The sequence below is a fragment of the Dermacentor albipictus genome, chromosome 5, assembly GCF_038994185.2.
Source record: "Dermacentor albipictus isolate Rhodes 1998 colony chromosome 5, USDA_Dalb.pri_finalv2, whole genome shotgun sequence".
NCBI classification, from domain to species: Eukaryota; Metazoa; Arthropoda; class Arachnida; order Ixodida; family Ixodidae; genus Dermacentor; species Dermacentor albipictus.
In genome coordinates this window covers 88,015,741-88,035,780 of record NC_091825.1, presented here as the reverse complement: position 1 = coordinate 88,035,780, position 20,040 = coordinate 88,015,741, and the positions used below count along the sequence as shown (strand labels likewise).

Below are 20,040 nucleotides of genomic sequence, written 5' to 3'. Positions count from 1 at the left end.
CAATACCAGTTCAGAAGGTGTCTTTAATGAGTCAATTTAAAGATAACGCCTGAAAATACAAAATCCCTTCAATCTTGCTAAAACTTAAAGTTTGAATGACTGAAGGGGCAACCGAGTGAGCAACGCATCTGCTCGTCGTCCTCTGCCTCTGAAAGAAATTTGCTTATAACTTTACCATGTTCAACGAAATGCTTTAAGGAGGTGATAATAAATGAAACGTTTCATTGGCAAAGACTACAGCCGTCATTCCAGTGTTACTAGTATTAAATCTTCTCTGTTTTTATCCTCTTTATAATCACGCAGACAGGTTGCTCTAACCTGCTTATTTCATAAAATAACAAACCGTCAGCACCAAACCAGCCATCTCTCTCTCAGCCGTTACGAACGTCTCGCCGTTTGCACAACAACCGATCCTTCAAACGTATCCTTGGGCACACAAATGCTTTCAATTCATCAACTTTACCACTAGCAATTGAGCTATAGAATAGTCTCCCTGATAATGTTGTTCAAATTCATGGCTCTGTTAAGTTTCGTCATGAAGTAAGCGCTATTTTTTTCGTGACCAGTTACTTTCATTAATCTTCTCTTAATTATGCACACTTTTCACTACCTTCCGTATTCGGCAATGTCAAGAGATGTACCCTTACATTACTTTTCTAAATTTGACGGTGTTAAATGATGTTCCCTTACATTGTGTATGTCACCATTCATTCCGGTAGCGTATATCGCGTTCCGCTATTATGTATCGCCACCTCGTTTTATGTGCCTCAGTATACGTCTCATATAATCGTTATCCTTTTACATTTTCCAAATAAATGTTTCTCTCTCTCTCTCTCTTCCTCTTATGAAGAGATATATATTGTATAATCCCCCTCACACAATACTCCTGTTGGAGCCTGTGAGGTTTTATGAATAAATTAATACATAAATTATTCGATAACTCATGGAGATGCAACTTTGACGAGCTTCTTAATATAAACTCCATGAAGGTGCTCCTTCAAGAAATTTATAGTGGTCATTCCCAAGAGCGCAGCTTCCAGCACTTGCTTCTAAGTAGTTAAAGCACAAAGTGATGCAAACTGCATCGCTTAACTTCTCTAAAAATTGGCAGTGGCTTAGCTCGGCTATGCCAGGATATACGTAGCGAAAGCTAAGGCATAGCATGGTTAGCCTTGGATAATCTTGATTGCAAGTCCAGGTTAGCCTGGCTGTCAAGCTATGTTGAGTCGTTTAGCCAGTCGTTCGGCACGCTGTTCGTCTGTTTCCTGGGCGATTCGTTTCCTCTTCATCTCGTTCCGATGTTGATTCCAGGCCTCCTCCAGCTTATCAGAATTGTCGCCGTCCATACTGCCGCCTCAACTGTGCTTGCGGCACACGCGAGCTCTCCTTTTCAAACCTCCGACATGTTATCAGGCATCAGGCATGCGACGCAGCTGGCGAAGCTAGCGGAGGCGAGCGCAATGACGAGGAACGCAGTGTGACATCATACCAAACGGCGGGGTCGCAAAGACGCGGCGATGCGCAGCGGCGGAACACCTGTGGTTCGGTACAACTAGTGGCGCATGCCCAGTTGTGACTAGGGAGCGAGAGAGAGAGAAATAGCCGCGGCGAGGCACGCGTTGTGACGTCATGTGCCTCCTCGGAGCACCGCGACGTCGAAATTGCAAGTTCGCGGCCAGTAAAGCTTTCGCTTTAAAAACAAAGTCCGCCGCGTCAGCACACCATAGCTGAAGCAATTCGGTGCAACACCTTTGGATTAATATTCCTACGAGCAAAGTCGATCACGTTATTTTGCAGGTGAAGGAATTTAGCTCACTGCCCAAAAGGCCTTAGTGCAGCACGCTAGTGAGGTAGCTAGGCTCAGTGGAGCCCTGGAATAGGGGCCCACCCTTGCCGGAAGAGGCTCCAAGTCGCCGGCGCCCAAGACGACGACCGAGACCTCGAGACGCTAAATCCTTGAGGGAACCAAATAAAGTTTCTCTCCCTCTCTCTCCGCTCTTAACCCTCCACTAGTGGAGGGTTAAGGGCGGAAAAGGCGTACATATATTGTTCGGCCTAGTCAGGCATAAAGTGTATGTACAAGTCATATCCGATGGGGACGAATCGCAGTTATTGTCACGTGGCGTGCCAGACAGGCGAAATGGTCGAGGCCTGAAATTTTTTTGCCATTTGTGGAGGACTAGTGGCACAAATGGAATAGAACTAGATTAAAGTAGCTTCACGTTATGACGCCCTTGTACTCTGCGCTTTTCGACTACTCGTGGTTTCCACCAGCCATATACTCCGCGCAAAACACGGATGCATGAGGTGAAACCATTTGCTTGCGCACGACAGGCAACTGGGTGACGTGAAAACCGCGGACCGTGCGACTACATGAAAAATGTGTGCTAGCCGCCGGACTGGAACTGGCGTCTCTCTTAGACGCGCCATTCGACAGCGTTTTCCCTGGTCACTACACGTGCACCACCTTTATTGCGTCATGACGTGTCAGTAAGGTTCCGGTTAAGCCCAGGGAGGGCCACACGATTGTTTGCTTAATTTGTGGCTTCCAAGCTGCAAGCTCATTTTGTGCGCGACGCCATTTTGTGCCATTTTGTGCGCGACGCGCGTGTTTACTTAAACTCCGTTAAGTAATGTCAGGAAAGATGTAGGACCCCTTTCAAAACTTCGTAATCACAGTAAAGCAAACATGGGGCAATGACTAGCTTTTCTTTATTTTCCATTAGCGTGAAGCAGAACGTCAGACATGTTTTTAAACATGCGTGGGCATTTTATGTCCGCGTGAAAATATGTAGTACATGATGGAAATGAAACAGTGGAGTTCGATGACGTTTCAAGTTGGCACTGTGCACTGTGGTTCTGTGCTTCTAGGCACTGTGGTTTCGGTAGGCTGTTGCCATTCCAACGTGAGCTCGCAGAGTTCAGTTGGTGCCGTTCCGTTCTGTTGGATATGAGAATCAATGCAGGGGAAAGTAAAAATTAATTGGCAAAGATAGCAGATGTAACTTTCCACGCTGATTATTTTGCGAGAGTTGTCGTTATCTTATGATGCTAAATACACCGAGAGCTTCCGCAGCTCTCATCTCCCCAACAATACTCCTCGTTTATTAAAGCGATGGCGTTAGGGGCCCCGTGCCACAGAAAATCCGGCGCCGGCGTGCGGTGGCGCCGTCCCCATGTATTTAGGTATATGTATATGTATTTAGGTATAATATATGCCGCGCCTTGCTATATGACAGGTGGTATATGCGGGTTATATTGCCACGCCATTCTATCACTAAAGTTGCTCATACGTTGTCTTACATTCTTGCGAAAGTTATTCTGAATGTTGAGAATGACTGCTCACAAACAAATGTCATGAAATAAAACAACAGCGCCTGCATTTTGTGTTAAATCACCTAAGACTTCAATATTAAAAGTGCGAAATACTAGCCCAAACCTGAAAATGATGTGATTTTTGGGCGCGCCTGTGCACTACGTCCAGGATCGACCCACGCAAGATGCGGCATTTCTACTCCAATGCTCGCCTTCGTGCATAGCGTTGGCCGCCAGCGTTTCCGGGTAAACATTATGGTTTCACAATGTGCAGTTGCCGGGAAGCATGAGAAGCAGGCAGGGATCTTTGAATTCTATCGCGTTTCACTATTAAAGGCGAAGCTCTGGCGTTCTCCAATTAGTTTTTGTATCATTTTATTTGAAATATTGAAAAACAAGCACCGAATAAGAACATTCGAGGAGCGAATATTCAAGAACTGGCCTTATTGTGCTAACCCGTAAATATTGGTGCACGTTTAACAATGCTTCAACCCTAGGGAGCCATTAGGGCTCTGGGGTTTGAAAGTGGTACACAGCTGTAATTCTGCTGGCGTGTTTAATGTGGTAATAAAGAAAAAGAAAGTACTGGTGGGCCTGGGTTCGAATCTCGTTACCAGACGCGCTCCTTTTTTTTTCAGAATAATCTGTGTGAAGTTACTCGGCAAGATTCCGACAAGCGACCAACCGACCAACCCAGGTGAAACCATGGAATGCTAGGCAAAGAAAGCTTCGGTTAAGAAGGACAAATAGCAGCGCTCGGGACCACTGAGTCGGCGAGGTGCGCAGTCAGTATGCTACAACCAGTACGAGCAAGTGCTGCTGGTTGGACTTCACGCCTTGGATTGCTAAGGCGCACTATGTGCCAAAGAAGCTGGTTTCTATGTACAAGTAATCGAGAATGACATTGTTATCCGTGATAGACTTTGACATGTAGGGCATTTGGATAAAGAGTGATGGATTTAGCACCATACGGTTCAGGAGGTGCAAATATATTCAGGTTAAACTACGAGGATTAAATGGAAAGAGAGGCAACCACTAAATTTGCTCTGCAAAGGAGCAATACGTGCTAAAGCAAGTTCATAAATAAGGTTCACAAAACAGGGATCTAAAATGTCTAGCTGTGGAGCTCTCCTGGTGGTTACATATAATGTTTGAAGGCACGTGGCGAACTTAATCCATTACGATTCCCGTATTTCACGAATTTAAAATGTCGATCAGACATGCTTAAAACTTGTTTCATCTTGGTAGAATTGCTGTCGCTGTTACCGTTATCATCGTTTCTTTCACTCTTAACTATGCCTAATTACAAAAGGAAACTTCTTTTCTCTTGTTGAAGCCTAATTCCCTCCCCCCCCCCCCCTATTGTCAGTTATTAAGTGTACGAACTAAGATGCACGAGAGTATTCGCATACTTCATGGTGGCAGGCTTTAAGTAGCACAGACCGCTCCGACAGCAATGACTGCGCTTTAAAGATGTACTCACCGTAGGCAGTTGCTCCCCGAATGCGTTGTCAGCGTCCTTACTGCACCGGATGTAGTTTCGCATGCATGGCCGTATGAAGGGGCAGATGTACTGGGGATCCACGCAGTCCTTCTCGTTGCGTTCTGCACCAAAGGAAAGTCCTTCCCGTTAAAGACCATGACAGCCTTTAGGGAGAGAGAGAGAGAGAACAATAAGGAAGGAAAGGCAAGGAGGTCACGCAAATTCATGTCCGGCTTGCTACCCTCAGCAGGAGGAAGGGAGTTAAAGTTTGGAAAGAAAGAAAGAAAGAAAGAAAGAGAGAAAGAAAGAAAGAAAGAAAGAACACACAGGGTGCTTCATCCAGATGTGCACATAGAAACAACAGTCGGTCACTGGTGTTTGTAAACTTCATTAACGGGAGCAATGCACGTGTCACGTTCTGAGCTTGCAGCGCATGTGGGTGTGGCCAAAAGTCTTCTGTCACTGAAATTATTTGCAATCCAAGGGATGTAACGCGGTACAGATGTAAAAGGGCTGGTCGTGCACAGTTTTTGCAGAACTAAATTTAATTTGAAATGTAGTTTAAATACCGGTGTCAGTTAGCTAAGGATGGTGAACAAGTTCAGTATTTTTTACGAGTTTTCCTATCTTTAATGCATTGGCGAATAACACATAACTGCAACATGTAGCTGCACGTGATTTTTCACTGGACCAAACGCTACCACTAAATAGGGCATCGTCTTTTTTTTTCAGTTTGAATGATTGCTAATGAAAAAAATTAAGGCTCAGATACACAAATACTGCACCTTTAACTAAATGACTTTCTCTCTGTCTCAGCGCAAGACATGTCCACACATACATTTCACAACAATGCCGCCTTGTCTGCAGCTCACCAAAGACGAGACTGACGACCAGCGAGACGATCATGTGGGTTAGAAAGCCGACTAGGACGACCCATTTGAAGGAGATGTGGTAGAACCGGAGGATCCCACTGCATACGTGAACCAGGCGGGCGGTTTAGCACAGAGCGCGGGACGTACCAGGGAGTTCTGTTCTAGTGACCTTCAAAAGCTGCGCATGAGGCATCCGGATTTTCGGTCTTTATCCGGCAAAACAATGGCCTTAAACACCTGGCCTTAAAGCAGCTCCGAATCACCAAACACCTTTCGAACACGCGCTATAACTTCACGACTTGCGCCGAAATTTGTTGGGACAGTGCGCCACTTACACTCGAAGCCATGTTCGCTATACTGCTTTGACATTGCTCACAGCGAGCGAAAGCATATTGCGTTTCCCCATGTTGAGGCCATGACTAGAGTGGTGACACGCGATAGGAAAAACAGCATGTTGTCACGGAAATGAAGAGCGATCAACGACCTGTGACTATTTACAGAATGTATTGTGCACTAAAGCGATGAGACTCTCAAGAATATGCCGGTATAGCTCGTGCTCTATATAATTCTCAGCCCGTTATCGTTTCCCGCATAGCGATCGGTCTTCTCTTAACCAAAGCCTTTTTATTAAATCATAAGCACTTGCGCTGTCGTGCGACTGTCATATCAGATGTGAACCGCACCGCTGGATTGAAAACGTTGGAGGAAAACTGACAGAGCTCTGCGTTCATCCTGCGCTGACTTTAATCACGTGTTTCCGTCTCATTCAGCTAAGTTGCTCCACTGTGTCTGAGTAGACGTTAATCAAAGATGCATATGCGAGAACTAAGATGCTTTGCGAAGATTACTTTCTACGAAAGCTTTATCTTTTAAGCATGAACGTATTTTAGACCCCGCCATCATCCATATGCAATCCCTGCATCCCCATGGTTGCAGAGCGACTCTTAGCACGCTCGTATAGACGTTGGCGCGAAGTTTACAGCCACCTCAAGAGAGCACAATATAAAGCTCTAGTAAAATGTGTAAACTGCGCAGAGGTGTAATAGTGCGTAAAGCAACCGTCGCTCTTTCAGCACCTACTTGGTGTCTTCACGTCCGTTAAAGATTTCGGCAGTTTGAAAATGTCAAGTATCAGTTTTACGCTGCGTGCACAGGAGGGCGCAGGTTTACAAACATACCTTGGCGCGGGAGGTGACTCGTAAGATCCAGCGTGGATGGTTCGGTTGAAGTTTGGGCATCCAGCGGTTGACGTAGGCAGCGCGTCCGCTTGCCGAGGGTACACGATGGAGCCTAGCACCAGCCAACTAGAGATAGCGATGCCGATGAGGATGCCTGCCATGGCACCCTGCGTTGCGCATATGCAGTATGTGTTAAGGCTGCATGGAGAACGTTCACAGAGAAAACACGGCGAAATGAGTGGCAACGAGTTTAACTCGAAGGCTGTGCGGTTGATTATATCGAGACAGGGGGAGAAGGAAATAGAAAGATGAGAAAGGGAAGGTTCCGCTGTGCACATGCGCCCACAGGGATAGGTTCACGTAACAAAGTGATCACACTAACCTTTAATCAACATTTAAAAAAAATAATAATAAACGCAATAGTGATTTCGTGGTCTTGTGCGTTGATAAACGGTGACGCCTACCTTGCAAGGGGCATTTCCAGCGGAACCTAAGCGAGCTAGCACATGTCAGTTGCATTACATAAATGGCGCTCTCTTGATTTCTCTACACAATCGGTGACAAGCACACGATTCTTTCAATAAAACTACGTTAATTACCTTGTCTTACCCGAAGTGACATGGTGCTACTTTGTAGCTTACACCTGGACGCTGCATTCGCCAACACGTATAGTCATTAGGGAGCTTTGGATTTTGCGTACCCAGATATAGGGGAAGCAAACCGCCGGGCTTGCAGATGAACACGAAAAAGCACACAAAAGAACCCCAAAGCTGTGCAAAACAACGCAAGCAAGGTGTGGCGCCTTGTGAGCGCGAAGGTACCTTCGGATCCGCTAAGCCGCTTGTGTGTATGTAAAATCTCTAACTCCCGAGTAGAAAGGACCGATAGCGTCGACTGCAATGTCTGTGGTTGCAAGAAATCTGTACGTTACCTTCTGCGCTTTTGTCCATCCTTCGAATATGAAATGCTCGCTCTCCGCGCCGCTCTGTTCGAACCACGCGAAGACCTGAAGCTCAGCTGAAGAAGGCCACAAAAGCGCTGTCGCGATTCCCGCAGGCAACTGGACTGAGCGCCCATTTCTGACACAGCCCTGTGATATAATTAACACGTCGGCAACATCATATGCGTCTAAAAGCATGAGTTTCTTTCGCTTTAATCGTTCCCTGCCCTTTCCACTTCGCATAGTGCAGGAAAGAAAAACCGGCCTCAGTGATGGTTAACCTCCCAGCCTTTCATTTAGCAATTTCTCTCTTTGTCAAGTGTGAAAGGAGCATTCATAAAGCTGTGCTATATATATGACGGCCTTTGTCATACCTGGTGCTTCGGGACTGGCGAAGAGAATATAGAATGAGAGTGGACTATTGCGCGGGCAATCCATTATTATAACAGGAAGCAGCGTGATGAACCAAGAATGACGGGGGTTCACTTTCGCTTCAGATATCTATATTAGCTCTTTGTTCGACAAATTCCGAGGTCCCTCTTTATATGCCCCATAATTTTATGTACAAGGTCCGGCATTGAGAAGAGCACTCAACGGCATTTTTTCGTCAAATGGTTTGTGCTCATTTGCGGTGAAGCGATCGCTGAAGAGAGCTATGATAACTCCAGCGCAATGCCGTCATTCACAACACTTTGGGCGTTCATTTACCTTGAGGTGATTTCTGAAGAGAGATACTTTAACGACAGCCCAGTTCTGTCATTTATTCTGTAGAAGCTAAACAGGTGCCATTTCCGTTTTGGCATTTAAAAACTTTTCAGCCGCGTTTAAGACGTATATTGATATAGTGCTCTTACTCTTCTGGTTCGGTTTCTTGGGAACTCACGATAGAAAACGTTGCAAAACATTAAAACTAGTTATCGCACAGTCAATTCTACGAGTAAAATGTTACATTGCAATAGGTTTCAGAACCAAAATGTTCGAAAAAATTTGCTTAATCACCATGATGTCATTATGGTATACTTTCGATACTTGTTCACGGCGTTAGCTCAGTGTCTATGTCGCTATGTTGAAGACTGCGAAGGAGCGAGTCAGATTTCCGCACGAGTTGAGGGATTTCGTCACAGACCCGAGGCTCCCCACCAGATCCGGTAATTCGGTCAGTCGAGATACGACCCCCGATCTCATCTTCCTTCAAGGTATCGAAGGCACGTGGAACAACCTCCAGGAGGGGTTAGGTAGTGACCATTACATACTTGAATTTTTGTTGCGTGTCAAACTCAGACCACCCACTAGATATGAGTATGCGGACTGGGAACTTTTTCGAAAAATCAGAAATGAAACAGTCCCGCCAGACGAGACGTATGCAGATCTGCTAGAGAATCTAAACATGGCAGTTAAAGGAGCAACCAAAGAAATCATTACGGATCTTGAAGTTCCTAAATGGGACTTGAAACTCGCTCACCTTCTGGAGGCCAAACACGCCCTCTCAGCTAGGTGGAAGACCCGAAAGCTTAATCTTAGACTCAGATGGAAAACGCGCTTCTTAACAAGGAGATTGAAACCTATTCGGCCTAGCTCGCCCGGCAGAAATGGGATGAGACGTGTACCGTAACGGACGGGCGTATGCTAAGAGGTAGGTAGCAAATGGAGCTTATTAAAAAGTCTCCTCAACAATAAACAGTCTAAGGACAGTCTTAGCCTTGCAACGGATAGAGTCATAAAGAAGCAAACCGCAGTCGGTCTCACCGACAGAGAATTCGCCAACTTTGCACATACTTATCTCCCCCTCGCCAAAGACGCGGATCGCCTGGTAGATCGTGTAAACTACATGGAATTCTCGACACCTGATCTAGACGAACCTTTCACCGTGTCATAGTTGAGACATGTTCTGCTCAATATGAATGGCAGATCAGCCCCGGGACTTGATGGAATCACGAACAAACTTCTCAGGAACCTAGATGATAGGGCAATCGAGATAGTCACGGCCGAAATCAATGAAGTATGGAAAACTGGACAGGTTCCGATAGACTGGCGTACCGCAAAAGTGGTACGTACTCATACCCAAACCAGGAAAACCCGCACATATAAATATTCTACGGCCTATTTCCCTTACATCATGCATCGCCAAGGTTGCGGAGCACGCGATACATAACAAGATCGCTGAACATATTGAAAACAAGGAGCTCTTTAGACACAACTTAATCGGCTTTAAAAAGCGTTCTCCGTGCAGGACGCTATGCTCTTTTGCTTAAGAAAGCAATCTTTGATAACCCTACTCGCGACGTGAGCGGAATCCTCGCACTGGACCTCTCCAAGGCCTTCGACAGGGTGGCGCATAAACACGTCCTGAGTGAGATTTCCTCTCTTAACGTGAGTCAGCGGTTTCATGATTACACCAGATCTTTCCTCGCGGATCGCAAGGCACACCTCCGACTAGGCACGGTCACGGGAGGACCCTACGAACTAGGCGCCTGCGGCACCCCGCACGGCTCGGTCCTCTCCCCAATCTTATTCAATATAGCCATGCACAAACTCTCCACTCACCTCGCTGCAATACCGAACGTGGGTCACGCCATTTACGCGGACGATATTACGATCTGGGAGCCGGGCAGATCGCTAGCCATGCTCGAACACTCGTTACAAAGCGCGTTGGAGGCTACCGCAGACTTTCTTTCAAACACGGGCCTTGAACTCTCCCCCGCTACATCAGAGCTACTGTTATACCGCCAGTCCAAATCAGAGGTCACAAACCTTGCGCCTCTGGAAACTCTGCCGATAAAAATTCCAGCTAAAAATGGGCATCCCATACCAAGGATGGACTCGTTCGAGATTCTAGGTCTCCTCATTGATGCCAAGTGCTGTAATTCAATCGACGACCCTCAACAGGCTCACTGGACAGGCTAGTAATGTACCAAGACTTGTAGCCTGCGTCTCAAATGGAAAAAGCAGTCTGAAAGAGAAGAATTTACTCAGAGCTTATCAGGCATTCTTCTTGATTCATGCTAACTACATCGCGTAGCACCTTAATTGGTATAAAGCGGAGAAGGTCAAGCTACACTCTCTAGTCAGAACCGGCCTCAAGCGCGTGCTCGGCCTTCCGCAGTTCACAAGCACTGAGAAGCTACTGGAGCTAGTACTCTATAACACCATCGATGAGCTAATAGAAGCTCCCACAGTGGCTCAATTAATGAGGCTTTCATCCACTAAGCCAGGGAGAAAGATTTTAGAAGAAGCGGGAATCCAACCCAGACATGAACCGGCGACCCAAGTTAGTTTGACCCGGGAAACCAGAACACGCATCATGGTTCACCCTGTCTGGCGAAACATCCAACCAGTGCATAACGAGGGCAGAACATTCGCGAGAGCCAATTCCATCCTTAAAAAGATCAATCAACAGAAACTAGATGCACTCTTTGTCGATCCTGCCAGATGTGATAGTGGGGATAAGTTCGCTGTCTCAGTGGTAGATGCGGGGGGCAACCCGGTCAATGAAGCCTTTGTTTATACGAAGTTTGCCCATGTGGCGGAGGAAGCGGCGATCGCTATAGCTTTTCACCGCTCAAAAGTTTCCGCCATCGTCTTCTCAGACTCGCGCACGGCGGTTAGATCCTTCTCATCCGCCCTCTTGTCTGAACAGGCGAACTGTATTGTCACAAAAGCACTTCAAGGGACTAGGGAGAGCAGTGAACGAGGATACGACATCTCGTGGTTTTCAGCCCAGCTAGATAGCTCAATTAACCCGCTTTTATGTAATCCTAATGAGCAGGCCCACCGGAGAGCGCGCGACTTCACGTACCGCGCTGTCGTGGGTAGCCAGGCTTGGAACAAGGTGAACATCCAGAAAGATCCATTATGTACTTTCCACGAAATTGTTGCCCATTATCAACAAGGCAGGAGGACATTTGCACCCCCTCACCCCACATTGAACAAACCACAGGCTAGCACACTCAGACTTCTGCAAATCCGTTCGTATTCCACTCCTCGGTCCATTAACAGGATAGATCCTGACCACTCACTGTCGTGCACTAAATGTGGTCATGACTCATGCGCTTTTGAACATATGCTCTGGCTATGCCCAGCCCTTAACGCCTTTCCACCCATCACGAAAGAACAATAGCAGGAATCTCTCAAGAGCAGCAATCTCCACATTCAACTCCAGCCTGTCCACAGGGCCCACGACATTGCGGCAGGACTTCATCTCCCGGTCCCACTGTGGGCAGAGCCACCGACTTGATCTTCGAGAGCCTTCGGCTTTGGCTCCTGTTACGTTTCGCCTACGACGCGCGATATGGCCGGCGCGGATGCAACGGACGTCGGGGCTTCGTTTAAAGCGTCGGACATTTTGGCCCGTTCGGAGCGGCAGCGACGCATCCCCGCCGAGCACGTCCCGGCATGTTCAGTGCCACGTGTCTTTGTGTGCGCGTGTGTGTGTGTGTGTGTGCCCACGCTTGTCAAAGCGCGGCAGCCGGGGAGGAGCTCCCCCAGTGTGAAGCGAGGAGGTCTGATCAGCGCCGGCCCGGCTGATGCGTCACCTCCTTGTCCCAACGTGTCTTTCAGTCTGTCCGTGGCCGCTGTCACGTGGTGTCGTCCCGTGACCTTCCTTCTTGCCCGCGACGCCAAGAGTATAAGAGCAGCTGCCCCCGGACGCCAGGAGAGAGGCTCCGATTTCTTCTGTTGAGTAACGTGCTCTCCCGTCTCTCTACTTCGGTCGACCTGACCGCCCGCTCTTTGCGATGCTAGAATAAACAAGTTGTTCTGTTAGCAGTCGCCTCATGCTTTGCTGGGACCTTCGGATGCTTCCAGTGTGCCCCAGGCCGCCAGGCCAACGCTACCCTTGGGGCTTGCGACCCATTTGCAACAACGGGTGTCAGCACTGAGGTTCCAACAGCTGGTGGCAGCGCTGAGATTCCAACAGCCGGTGCCATCGGTGCGGTTCAAACATCTGGTTGCCAGCGGTGAGATCGCGACAAAGGAGGCCAGCAGCGAAGATATGCGGTTGACTATGCTGAGCAGCACAACGACCATCCGGGAGCAGTGCAACGAGCCCTGTGTGATGACTGGTTGCCTGCAGCGGAACGACTGCGCTGAATTCTTGGCTGCGAGGTTTGGTGAGTGCGGGACTTTCTTCTTCTGAGTTTTGCCAGGCTTTTGTTAGTGTCAGAAACAGAGCTGGTAATTGTGGTTGTCGTTGCTGCCGGGTTAGTTTGCGGCAAGACAATAGTAGGCAGTAGAGAAAGCAGCATTCAGAGCAGCCATGGATTTGAAGTCGTTGCGCAAACCGAAATTGTTGGAGCTTGCAAGAGAGTTGGGTCTGGATGTCTCAAACAAACTCAGAAAACCAGAACTGCGAAGGGCTATTCTTGAGTTAGGAGCTGAGGATGACGAGCTGTCGGAATGCCTTGAGACCATTGAGGAGAGGGAGACGGCAAAAAGACAGGAACGCGAACTTAAAGAACAGCAACAGCAACAGCGAGAGCAACAAGAGAAAGATGAGCGTGAACGTAAACAACAGATAGAACGAGAGCAACAAGAGAAAGAAAAAGAGCGAGAGCAACAAGAGAAACAAGAAGAGCGCGATCATGCTTTGGAAATGAAGCGTCTCGAGTTAGAGATGGAACGCGCTCGTAATGGAAGTCAGGCACACGGTACAGGAGAACGGGTATTGTTCAAAATGACTGACCTAATGCGGCCGTTCAAGCTTGGAGAGGACATTGGTTTGTTCCCGGTTAACTTTGAGCGAACGTGCGAGAAGCAGGGGTTCTCTCGGGAAACGTGGCCACAGCGCTTGCTCACTTTGTTACCCGGCGAGGCGGCCGACGTAGTCGCTCGCTTGGAGAGAGAGGAGGCAGAGGATTTCGACAAAGTGAAATCGAGTCTGCTAAAAAAGTACAGGCTGTCCGCGGAGGCGTTCCGTCGGAAGTTTCGAGAAAATGAGAAAGGCAAAAGTGAGTCGTATACAGAGTTTGCCTACAGGCTTATGTCAAACATGCAGGAGTGGCTCAAAGAAGAGAAAGCGTTTGGTGACCACGAGAAAGTTCTGCAGTGTTTCGGGCTGGAACAGTTTTATAGTCGGTTACCTGAGAACGTGCGGTACTGGGTCTTGGACAGGCCAGACGTTAGTACGGTGGCTAGAGCTGCTGAGCTAGCCGAAGAGTTTGTGACGCGTCGGGCTCGCGGAGCTAAGGACGGTCAAAAGGGTGAATTTGGCTCCAAGTTTGAGAGGCCGAAGTTCACGCCCATGAGAGCAAAGGGGGACACACGTGGTGCGGATGCGATTGAAAGCAGTCCGACCGAACGTAAGGAGACGGCGGCAACCGAAGCCGAACGCAGAAAGCGGTTCGAGACGAGGCAAGCGCGCGTTTGTTATACGTGTCAGAAGCCGGGTCATTTTTCGGCGCAGTGTCCAGAAACAAAAACAAAAGTCGTGTTCTTGTCGTTATGCAGCACTGACGAGAACATGAAGCTTCTCGAGCCTTACATGCGAGACCTCCTCGTGAACGGGAAAGAGTGCCGAGTGCTTCGCGATTCCGCAGCTACGATGGATGTAGTTCACCCCTCTTACGTAGAACCCGATATGTTCACGGGCGAGTGCGCATGGATCAAGCAAGCCGTGGAAGCTCACAGCGTGTGTCTGCCCGTAGCAAAAGTGCTTATTGAAGGACCTTTCGGAGCACTTGAGACGGAGGCGGCAGTGTCATCTATGCTGCCACCCCAGTACCCGTACCTATTTTCGAACAGGTCCGATCACCTCCTGCGCGAGAAGGGGCTTTTGTTTGGTGAGGCTAGCGTTCAGGCCTTAACCAGATCGAAGGTTCGGGAGCTCGCTGCAAAGGCGGTAGTTGCGAGGCCGACGTTGTCGAACGATGAGAAAGGGTCAGAGGCGCAGCAAGCTGATATTCAGAGCACGCCCGAACTGAATAAAATTGAGCCTGTAGCGTTAAAGGCACCAGATACTGGAGAGGAAATGCCCGACACGGGAAAGTTAGAAGAGCTATCTGAAGATTTGCTCATCGCGCCTACGTCAGACGGACTTAATAGGTTGCTAAAAGTCAGCCGGTCGGCTTTGATAGCCGAGCAAAAGAAGGATGGCAGCCTAGAAAACATACGCTGCATTGTCAAGGAAGCTATCGCCAAGAAAAATGCTCGCTTTGTGGAAAGAGGTGGGGTCCTGTCCTGGAAGTATGTAGACCGCAGGGGAGTGGAGTTCGATCAGCTGATCGTGCCTCAGTGCTACCGTCAGGATCTGTTGCGCTTGTCGCATGGGGGTTCGTGGTCCGGACACCTAGGAGTTAAGAAAACCAAGGACCGTCTCTTGCAAGAGTACTATTGGCCAGGGTGTTTTCGGGACGCAGACCACTTTGTGAAGACATGTGACACCTGTCAGCGGGTGGGCAAACCAGGGGACAAATCGAAGGCGCCGTTGAAGTTGGTACCTATCATTACGGAGCCTTTTAGACGGCTCGTTATTGATACAGTGGGACCTCTGCCGGTAACAGCCACGGGGTACAGACACATTTTGACTGTGATCTGCCTAGCGACAAAGTTCCCTGAAGCAGTGCCGCTTAAAGAACTCAGCTCAGTTGAGATAGTCAATGCACTACTGTCCATATTTGCGCGAGTTGGTTTTCCTGCGGAAATCCAATCAGATCAGGGCACAGTGTTTACTAGCGCTTTGACGACAGCCTTTCTCGAAAGGTGCGGGGTAAAGCTGTCACACAGCTCAGTGCACCACCCCCAGTCGAATTCCGTTGAGAAGCTCCACTCCGTCATGAAGCGCGTGTTGAGAGCCTTGTGGTTTGAACAACAAACTGACTGGGAGCTGTTTCTGCCTGGGGCGATGTTTGCATTGAGGAGCGTGCTGCATGCGGCTATGGGGTTTTCGCCAGCTGAGCTAGTGTACGGTCGCTCGCTGCGATCTCCGCTTCGCATGCTTCGAGGCGGATCACTGCCCTCTCCAATGGCTGCCGACCATCTGTTCTACAAATGGCCGCCTCCTGCGCTGGAGCCTCGCTTTGCAACAATATTCCTTTGAGGTGCGTTACAAAAAGGGGAGTCTCAACGGTAACGCCGATGGCTTAAGTCGAAGCCCCTAACGTGGGAATCAGGCTCAAAATTGTTTGTTATTGATGTTTTTCTTCCTGAGGCAGGATTTTTAACATATTGCTTTTGTGTAGTGTTTCAAAGTCATGATGTGCTTTCTAGTGCAATTTTCCAATTTGTGGACGCGTTCTGAGTGCTGCTAGACTACTGTAAGGAACTAGGCAGTAGTATAAAAGGGGAAAGAGCCTGGCGTGGCTTAGTGAGGGTTGTGCCGTGCTTGCTGACTGAGCGGCTGAGTCTCGGCGTAGTTCTAACGCTTGCTGGGAACGAGAGAAAAATGAGAACTCTCCCGAAGTCACTTTGCAGTGTCCTTTGTGAACCTGAACGTGAGAACGAGGCCTTCTCGGTGCGCTGCGCTCAAGAAACGCCGAGGGACGACCGACTTCGGTTATGAGCATCATCGAGCGACATCCCTCCGGACAGCGGATGCAGTCCCCTGACCTTCGGGATCTCCTTCCCCCGGCGGGGCGGTCTGTTACGTTTCGCCTACGACGCGCGATATGGCCGGCGCGGATGCAACGGACGTCGGGGCTTCGTTTAAAGCGTCGGACATTTTGGCCCGTTCGGAGCGGCCGCGACGCATCCCCGCCCAGCGCGTCCCGGCATGTTCAATGCCACGTGTCTTTGTGTGTGCGTGTGTGTGTGTGTGTGCCCACGCTTGTCAAAGCGCGGCAGCCGGGGAGAGGAGCTCCCCCAGTGTGAAGCGAGGAGGTCTGATCGGCGCCGGCCCGGCTGATGCGTCACCTGCTTGTCCCAACGTGTCTTTCAGTCTGTCCGTGGCCGCTGTCACGTGGTGTCGTCCCGTGACCTTCCTTCTTGCCCGCGACGCCAAGAGTATAAGAGCAGCTGCCCCCGGACGCCAGGAGAGAGGCTCCGATTTCTTCTGTTGAGTAACGTGCTCTCCCGTCTCTCTACTTCGGTCGACCTGACCGCCCGCTCTTTGCGATGCTAGAATAAACAAGTTGTTCTGTTAGCAGTCGCCTCATGCTTTGCTGGGACCTTCGGATGCTTCCAGTGTGCCCCAGGCCGCCAGGCCAACGCTACCCTTGGGGCTTGCGACCCAGTTGCAACAACGGGTGTCAGCACTGAGGTTCCAACAGCTGGTGGCAGCGCTGAGATTCCAACAGCCGGTGCCATCGGTGCGGTTCAAACACTCCCCAAGATCTCCGTCCCTCAGGACTCAAATAAAGTTCTTGGCATGTCATGTCATGAAGGGATTGCAGGTACAATATAACCCGGAACAACTGCGATGCCCTTGCTGCGCCCTTGGATGCCAGAGAGCGCGGTCCAAAACGCATGATGTGAACTCGCACTCTTTTGAAAGCAGGTGGCATAGGGTCAGGAGGAGTGGGTGTGGACGCCTCTCATTGCCAAAATTGCGGTGGTTGTCGGTGAGAGGGGCTTAGAGGCAGCCCTTCTAAATTGATATTTAGTCTTAAAATGTGCGCTGGCAGACTTTTGTGTGTGTGTGTGTGTGTGCGTGTGTGTGTGCGTGTGTGTGTGTGTGTGTGTGCGTGTGCGTGTGCGTGTGCGTGTGTGTGTGTGTGTGTGTGTGTGTGTGTGTGTGTGTGTGTGTGTGTGTGTGTGTGTGTGTGTGTGTGTGTGTGTGTGTTTAAGAAACGCACTTTCGCGCCACTAAAGCCAAGTACTCGCCGACAGTACCTACGAATCGTTTCTCCGACCAGAGGACCATTTCGGTCCAGTGGTCGACTCTGCGATACGGCGGCGTGGAACTGGCATGGCATGGCCGTTTCATGTACGTCAACTACGAGTTCACCCTTTTGGTCTGGGATGTGCATTGATGGATCAGCGAATAGAACTTCGTCTGCTGCTCACGACGACGAATCGACAAGCATAGCCGCTGACTTCGGCCGATGTACCGTGCCGATCAAGGAACACTAGTGCAGTGATCGCCTTATCGTCAGCCTACAAATACCGGGATCTGGCAGTCACCCAGAGAGGCGTGGAACCGGCATGGCAGAAGCGGTGCCACTCACGTTTTTCTTGCTGCTTTTGCAGGTTAGTAATCCGAACTTGCATTGCTTTCGCACGCATTTTGTTTTGCCGGTTCCACCCCAAATGTTATTTGCTTGCCTGAAAACTCACTCGCAAGTGAAAGATTATTCGCGTCATCGCTTTCGATTATTGCGTCGTATTTCCTTTTATCTGTTGCTGCTACTTTTAAGTGGCGACGTTGAGCTTAACCCTGGCCCGACCACTGCCGAAACTCTGCAGAGGCTCCTCGATGGTCAAGATAGCATTAAGGCCAAGTTAAATGCAATAGAACTAACCCAAGTTGAAAGTAAACGCGCTATGAGTGATCTCAGCGGCCGTGTAGCGTCTATAGAATCTAAAATATCTAGTGTTGACCAAATTAACTGCGCAGGTAAAGAATGTAAGAAACAATGTGAAGAACACCAGCGTATGCTGGGTTCAGTTTTGGCGAAGATAGACTATCTCGAGAACCAGAGGAGGCGTTGTAATTTGCTTTTTTTCGGTGTAGAAGATACAAAACCAAACGAGTCAAGTGAAGACTCTGGAGTATGTGTAATTGATGTGTACAAATGAAAATTGGGCATCCAATCAGTGAAAATGGCAAATGCTCACAGGCTAGGCAAATTCAAGACTGGTGGCAATCGTCCTTTAATAGCTATTTTCGCTTCCTACGTTGAAAAACAAAATGTTTTAAAAACTGCTTATAAATTAAAAGGAAGCAATGTCAGTATTTCAGAGGACTTTTCTGAGGATGCGCGTAGAAAGAGAAAGCATCTATGGCAGTTCGCGAAATCACGACAACAAAGTGGCGACAAGATCAGTTTTAAGTACGACACTCTTATTATAAATGGTCAGAAGTACTTGTTTGAGGATAATACAAAGGAGGTGGTACCAGTAATAAAAGACAAAGCAGATGCTACAAAGGGAGTAGATCCGGTCGGATGACGGCGTCGGCCTAATGAAACGCATATTTCATTTCTTGTAATTAACTGCCGAAGCATTAGGAACAAGGTTGATGAATTGGCATCTTTAGTTGACATGGTAAAGCCGTCTATTATTCCCGGTACTGAATCATGGTTAGCAAATGAAGTTGCTGATGGTGAAGTATTCTCAGATCGATTTAAGTGTTATAGAAAGGACAGAGACTTGCATGGTGGAGGTGTATTTATTCTTGTGAATTCTAAAATTTCTTCTTCTCGGATAAATGCTGGCACCGATGAATGTGAGGCTGTATGGTGCAGACTGACGCTTAATAATAGCAAAGTTTTAACTGTGTGTTCATTCTACCGCCCGCCTGATTCATCCGTTGATGTGCTTAGGCAGTTGGCAGTGACAGTTGACGCAGTTCAAACAGACTTCATGGTAGTTGGAGGTGATTTCAACCTGCCTAATATTGATTGGAGTCATCAACCTCACTTTCACTCTTTTTTGGGTCGGTCCAGTCAGGAACTGATTAACTTGGTTGAATTTTTTGAGTTACGTCAAACTGTATTGGAACCGACACGTGGGAACCATATCTTAGATTTGTTATTCACAAATAAACCTGAATTCGTCCGGTCTACTCACGTGCTACCTAGAATAAGCGATCATAATGCTGTGCTTTGTGAAATGAATGTTGAACATTTAAGAAGCATTGGAACAGCAAACAGACGAGTATATAACTACGAAAAAGCAAATGTATGCGAGATAAATAAAGCGTTGCATGAGTACCGGACGGTATTTGAAACATATGCCGACTACACTGGAGTAACTGAATTATGGCCTATATTTAAGGAGAAGATGTTTGAGCTGAGGCAGCGCTTTGTTCTGGCGTGGACATTAACGAAAAGAAGTAAAAGTAAACCTTGGTTTACTCGGGAGTTACGCAGTCTAACACGCAAAAGGCAACTAGCTTACAGTAAGTACAAAGGAAAGCCGACACGTGATCATTGGTTGAAGCTGCATGAAACTACCGAAAAAATGAAAGTTGCAGTGGTAGCTGCAAAGCATTCATTTGGAATTTCAATGTAGTCGAAATTTAAGGAGAATCCGAAGGAATTCTGGAAACATGCAAAGAGAAATGGAAAAGACACTGTGACTATACCACCGCTTGTGTCAGGTAACAGCTTTATTGATGATGATGTAGGAAAAGCTGAGTATTTTAGCTCTGTTTTCAGC

The 20,040-nt window shown here is 48.3% G+C and overlaps 1 protein-coding gene across 1 annotated transcript in view; it reads right to left on the bottom strand.

Moving 5' to 3' along the window:
* Positions 1-2,699: 2,699 nt before the first annotated feature.
* The window catches only part of LOC135906908 (sodium-coupled monocarboxylate transporter 1-like), a 54,822-nt gene continuing 37,481 nt past the window's right edge, over positions 2,700-20,040 (bottom strand). Inside the window, exons 12-15 of the mRNA XM_070539675.1 lie at positions 6,849-7,015; positions 5,671-5,768; positions 4,799-4,920; positions 2,700-2,941 (exon numbers count right to left, since the gene is read on the bottom strand). Coding sequence (XP_070395776.1) covers positions 2,834-2,941; positions 4,799-4,920; positions 5,671-5,768; positions 6,849-7,015 — 495 coding nt within the window. The 3' untranslated portion in view covers positions 2,700-2,833. The remainder of the gene's footprint in view (positions 2,942-4,798; positions 4,921-5,670; positions 5,769-6,848; positions 7,016-20,040) is intronic.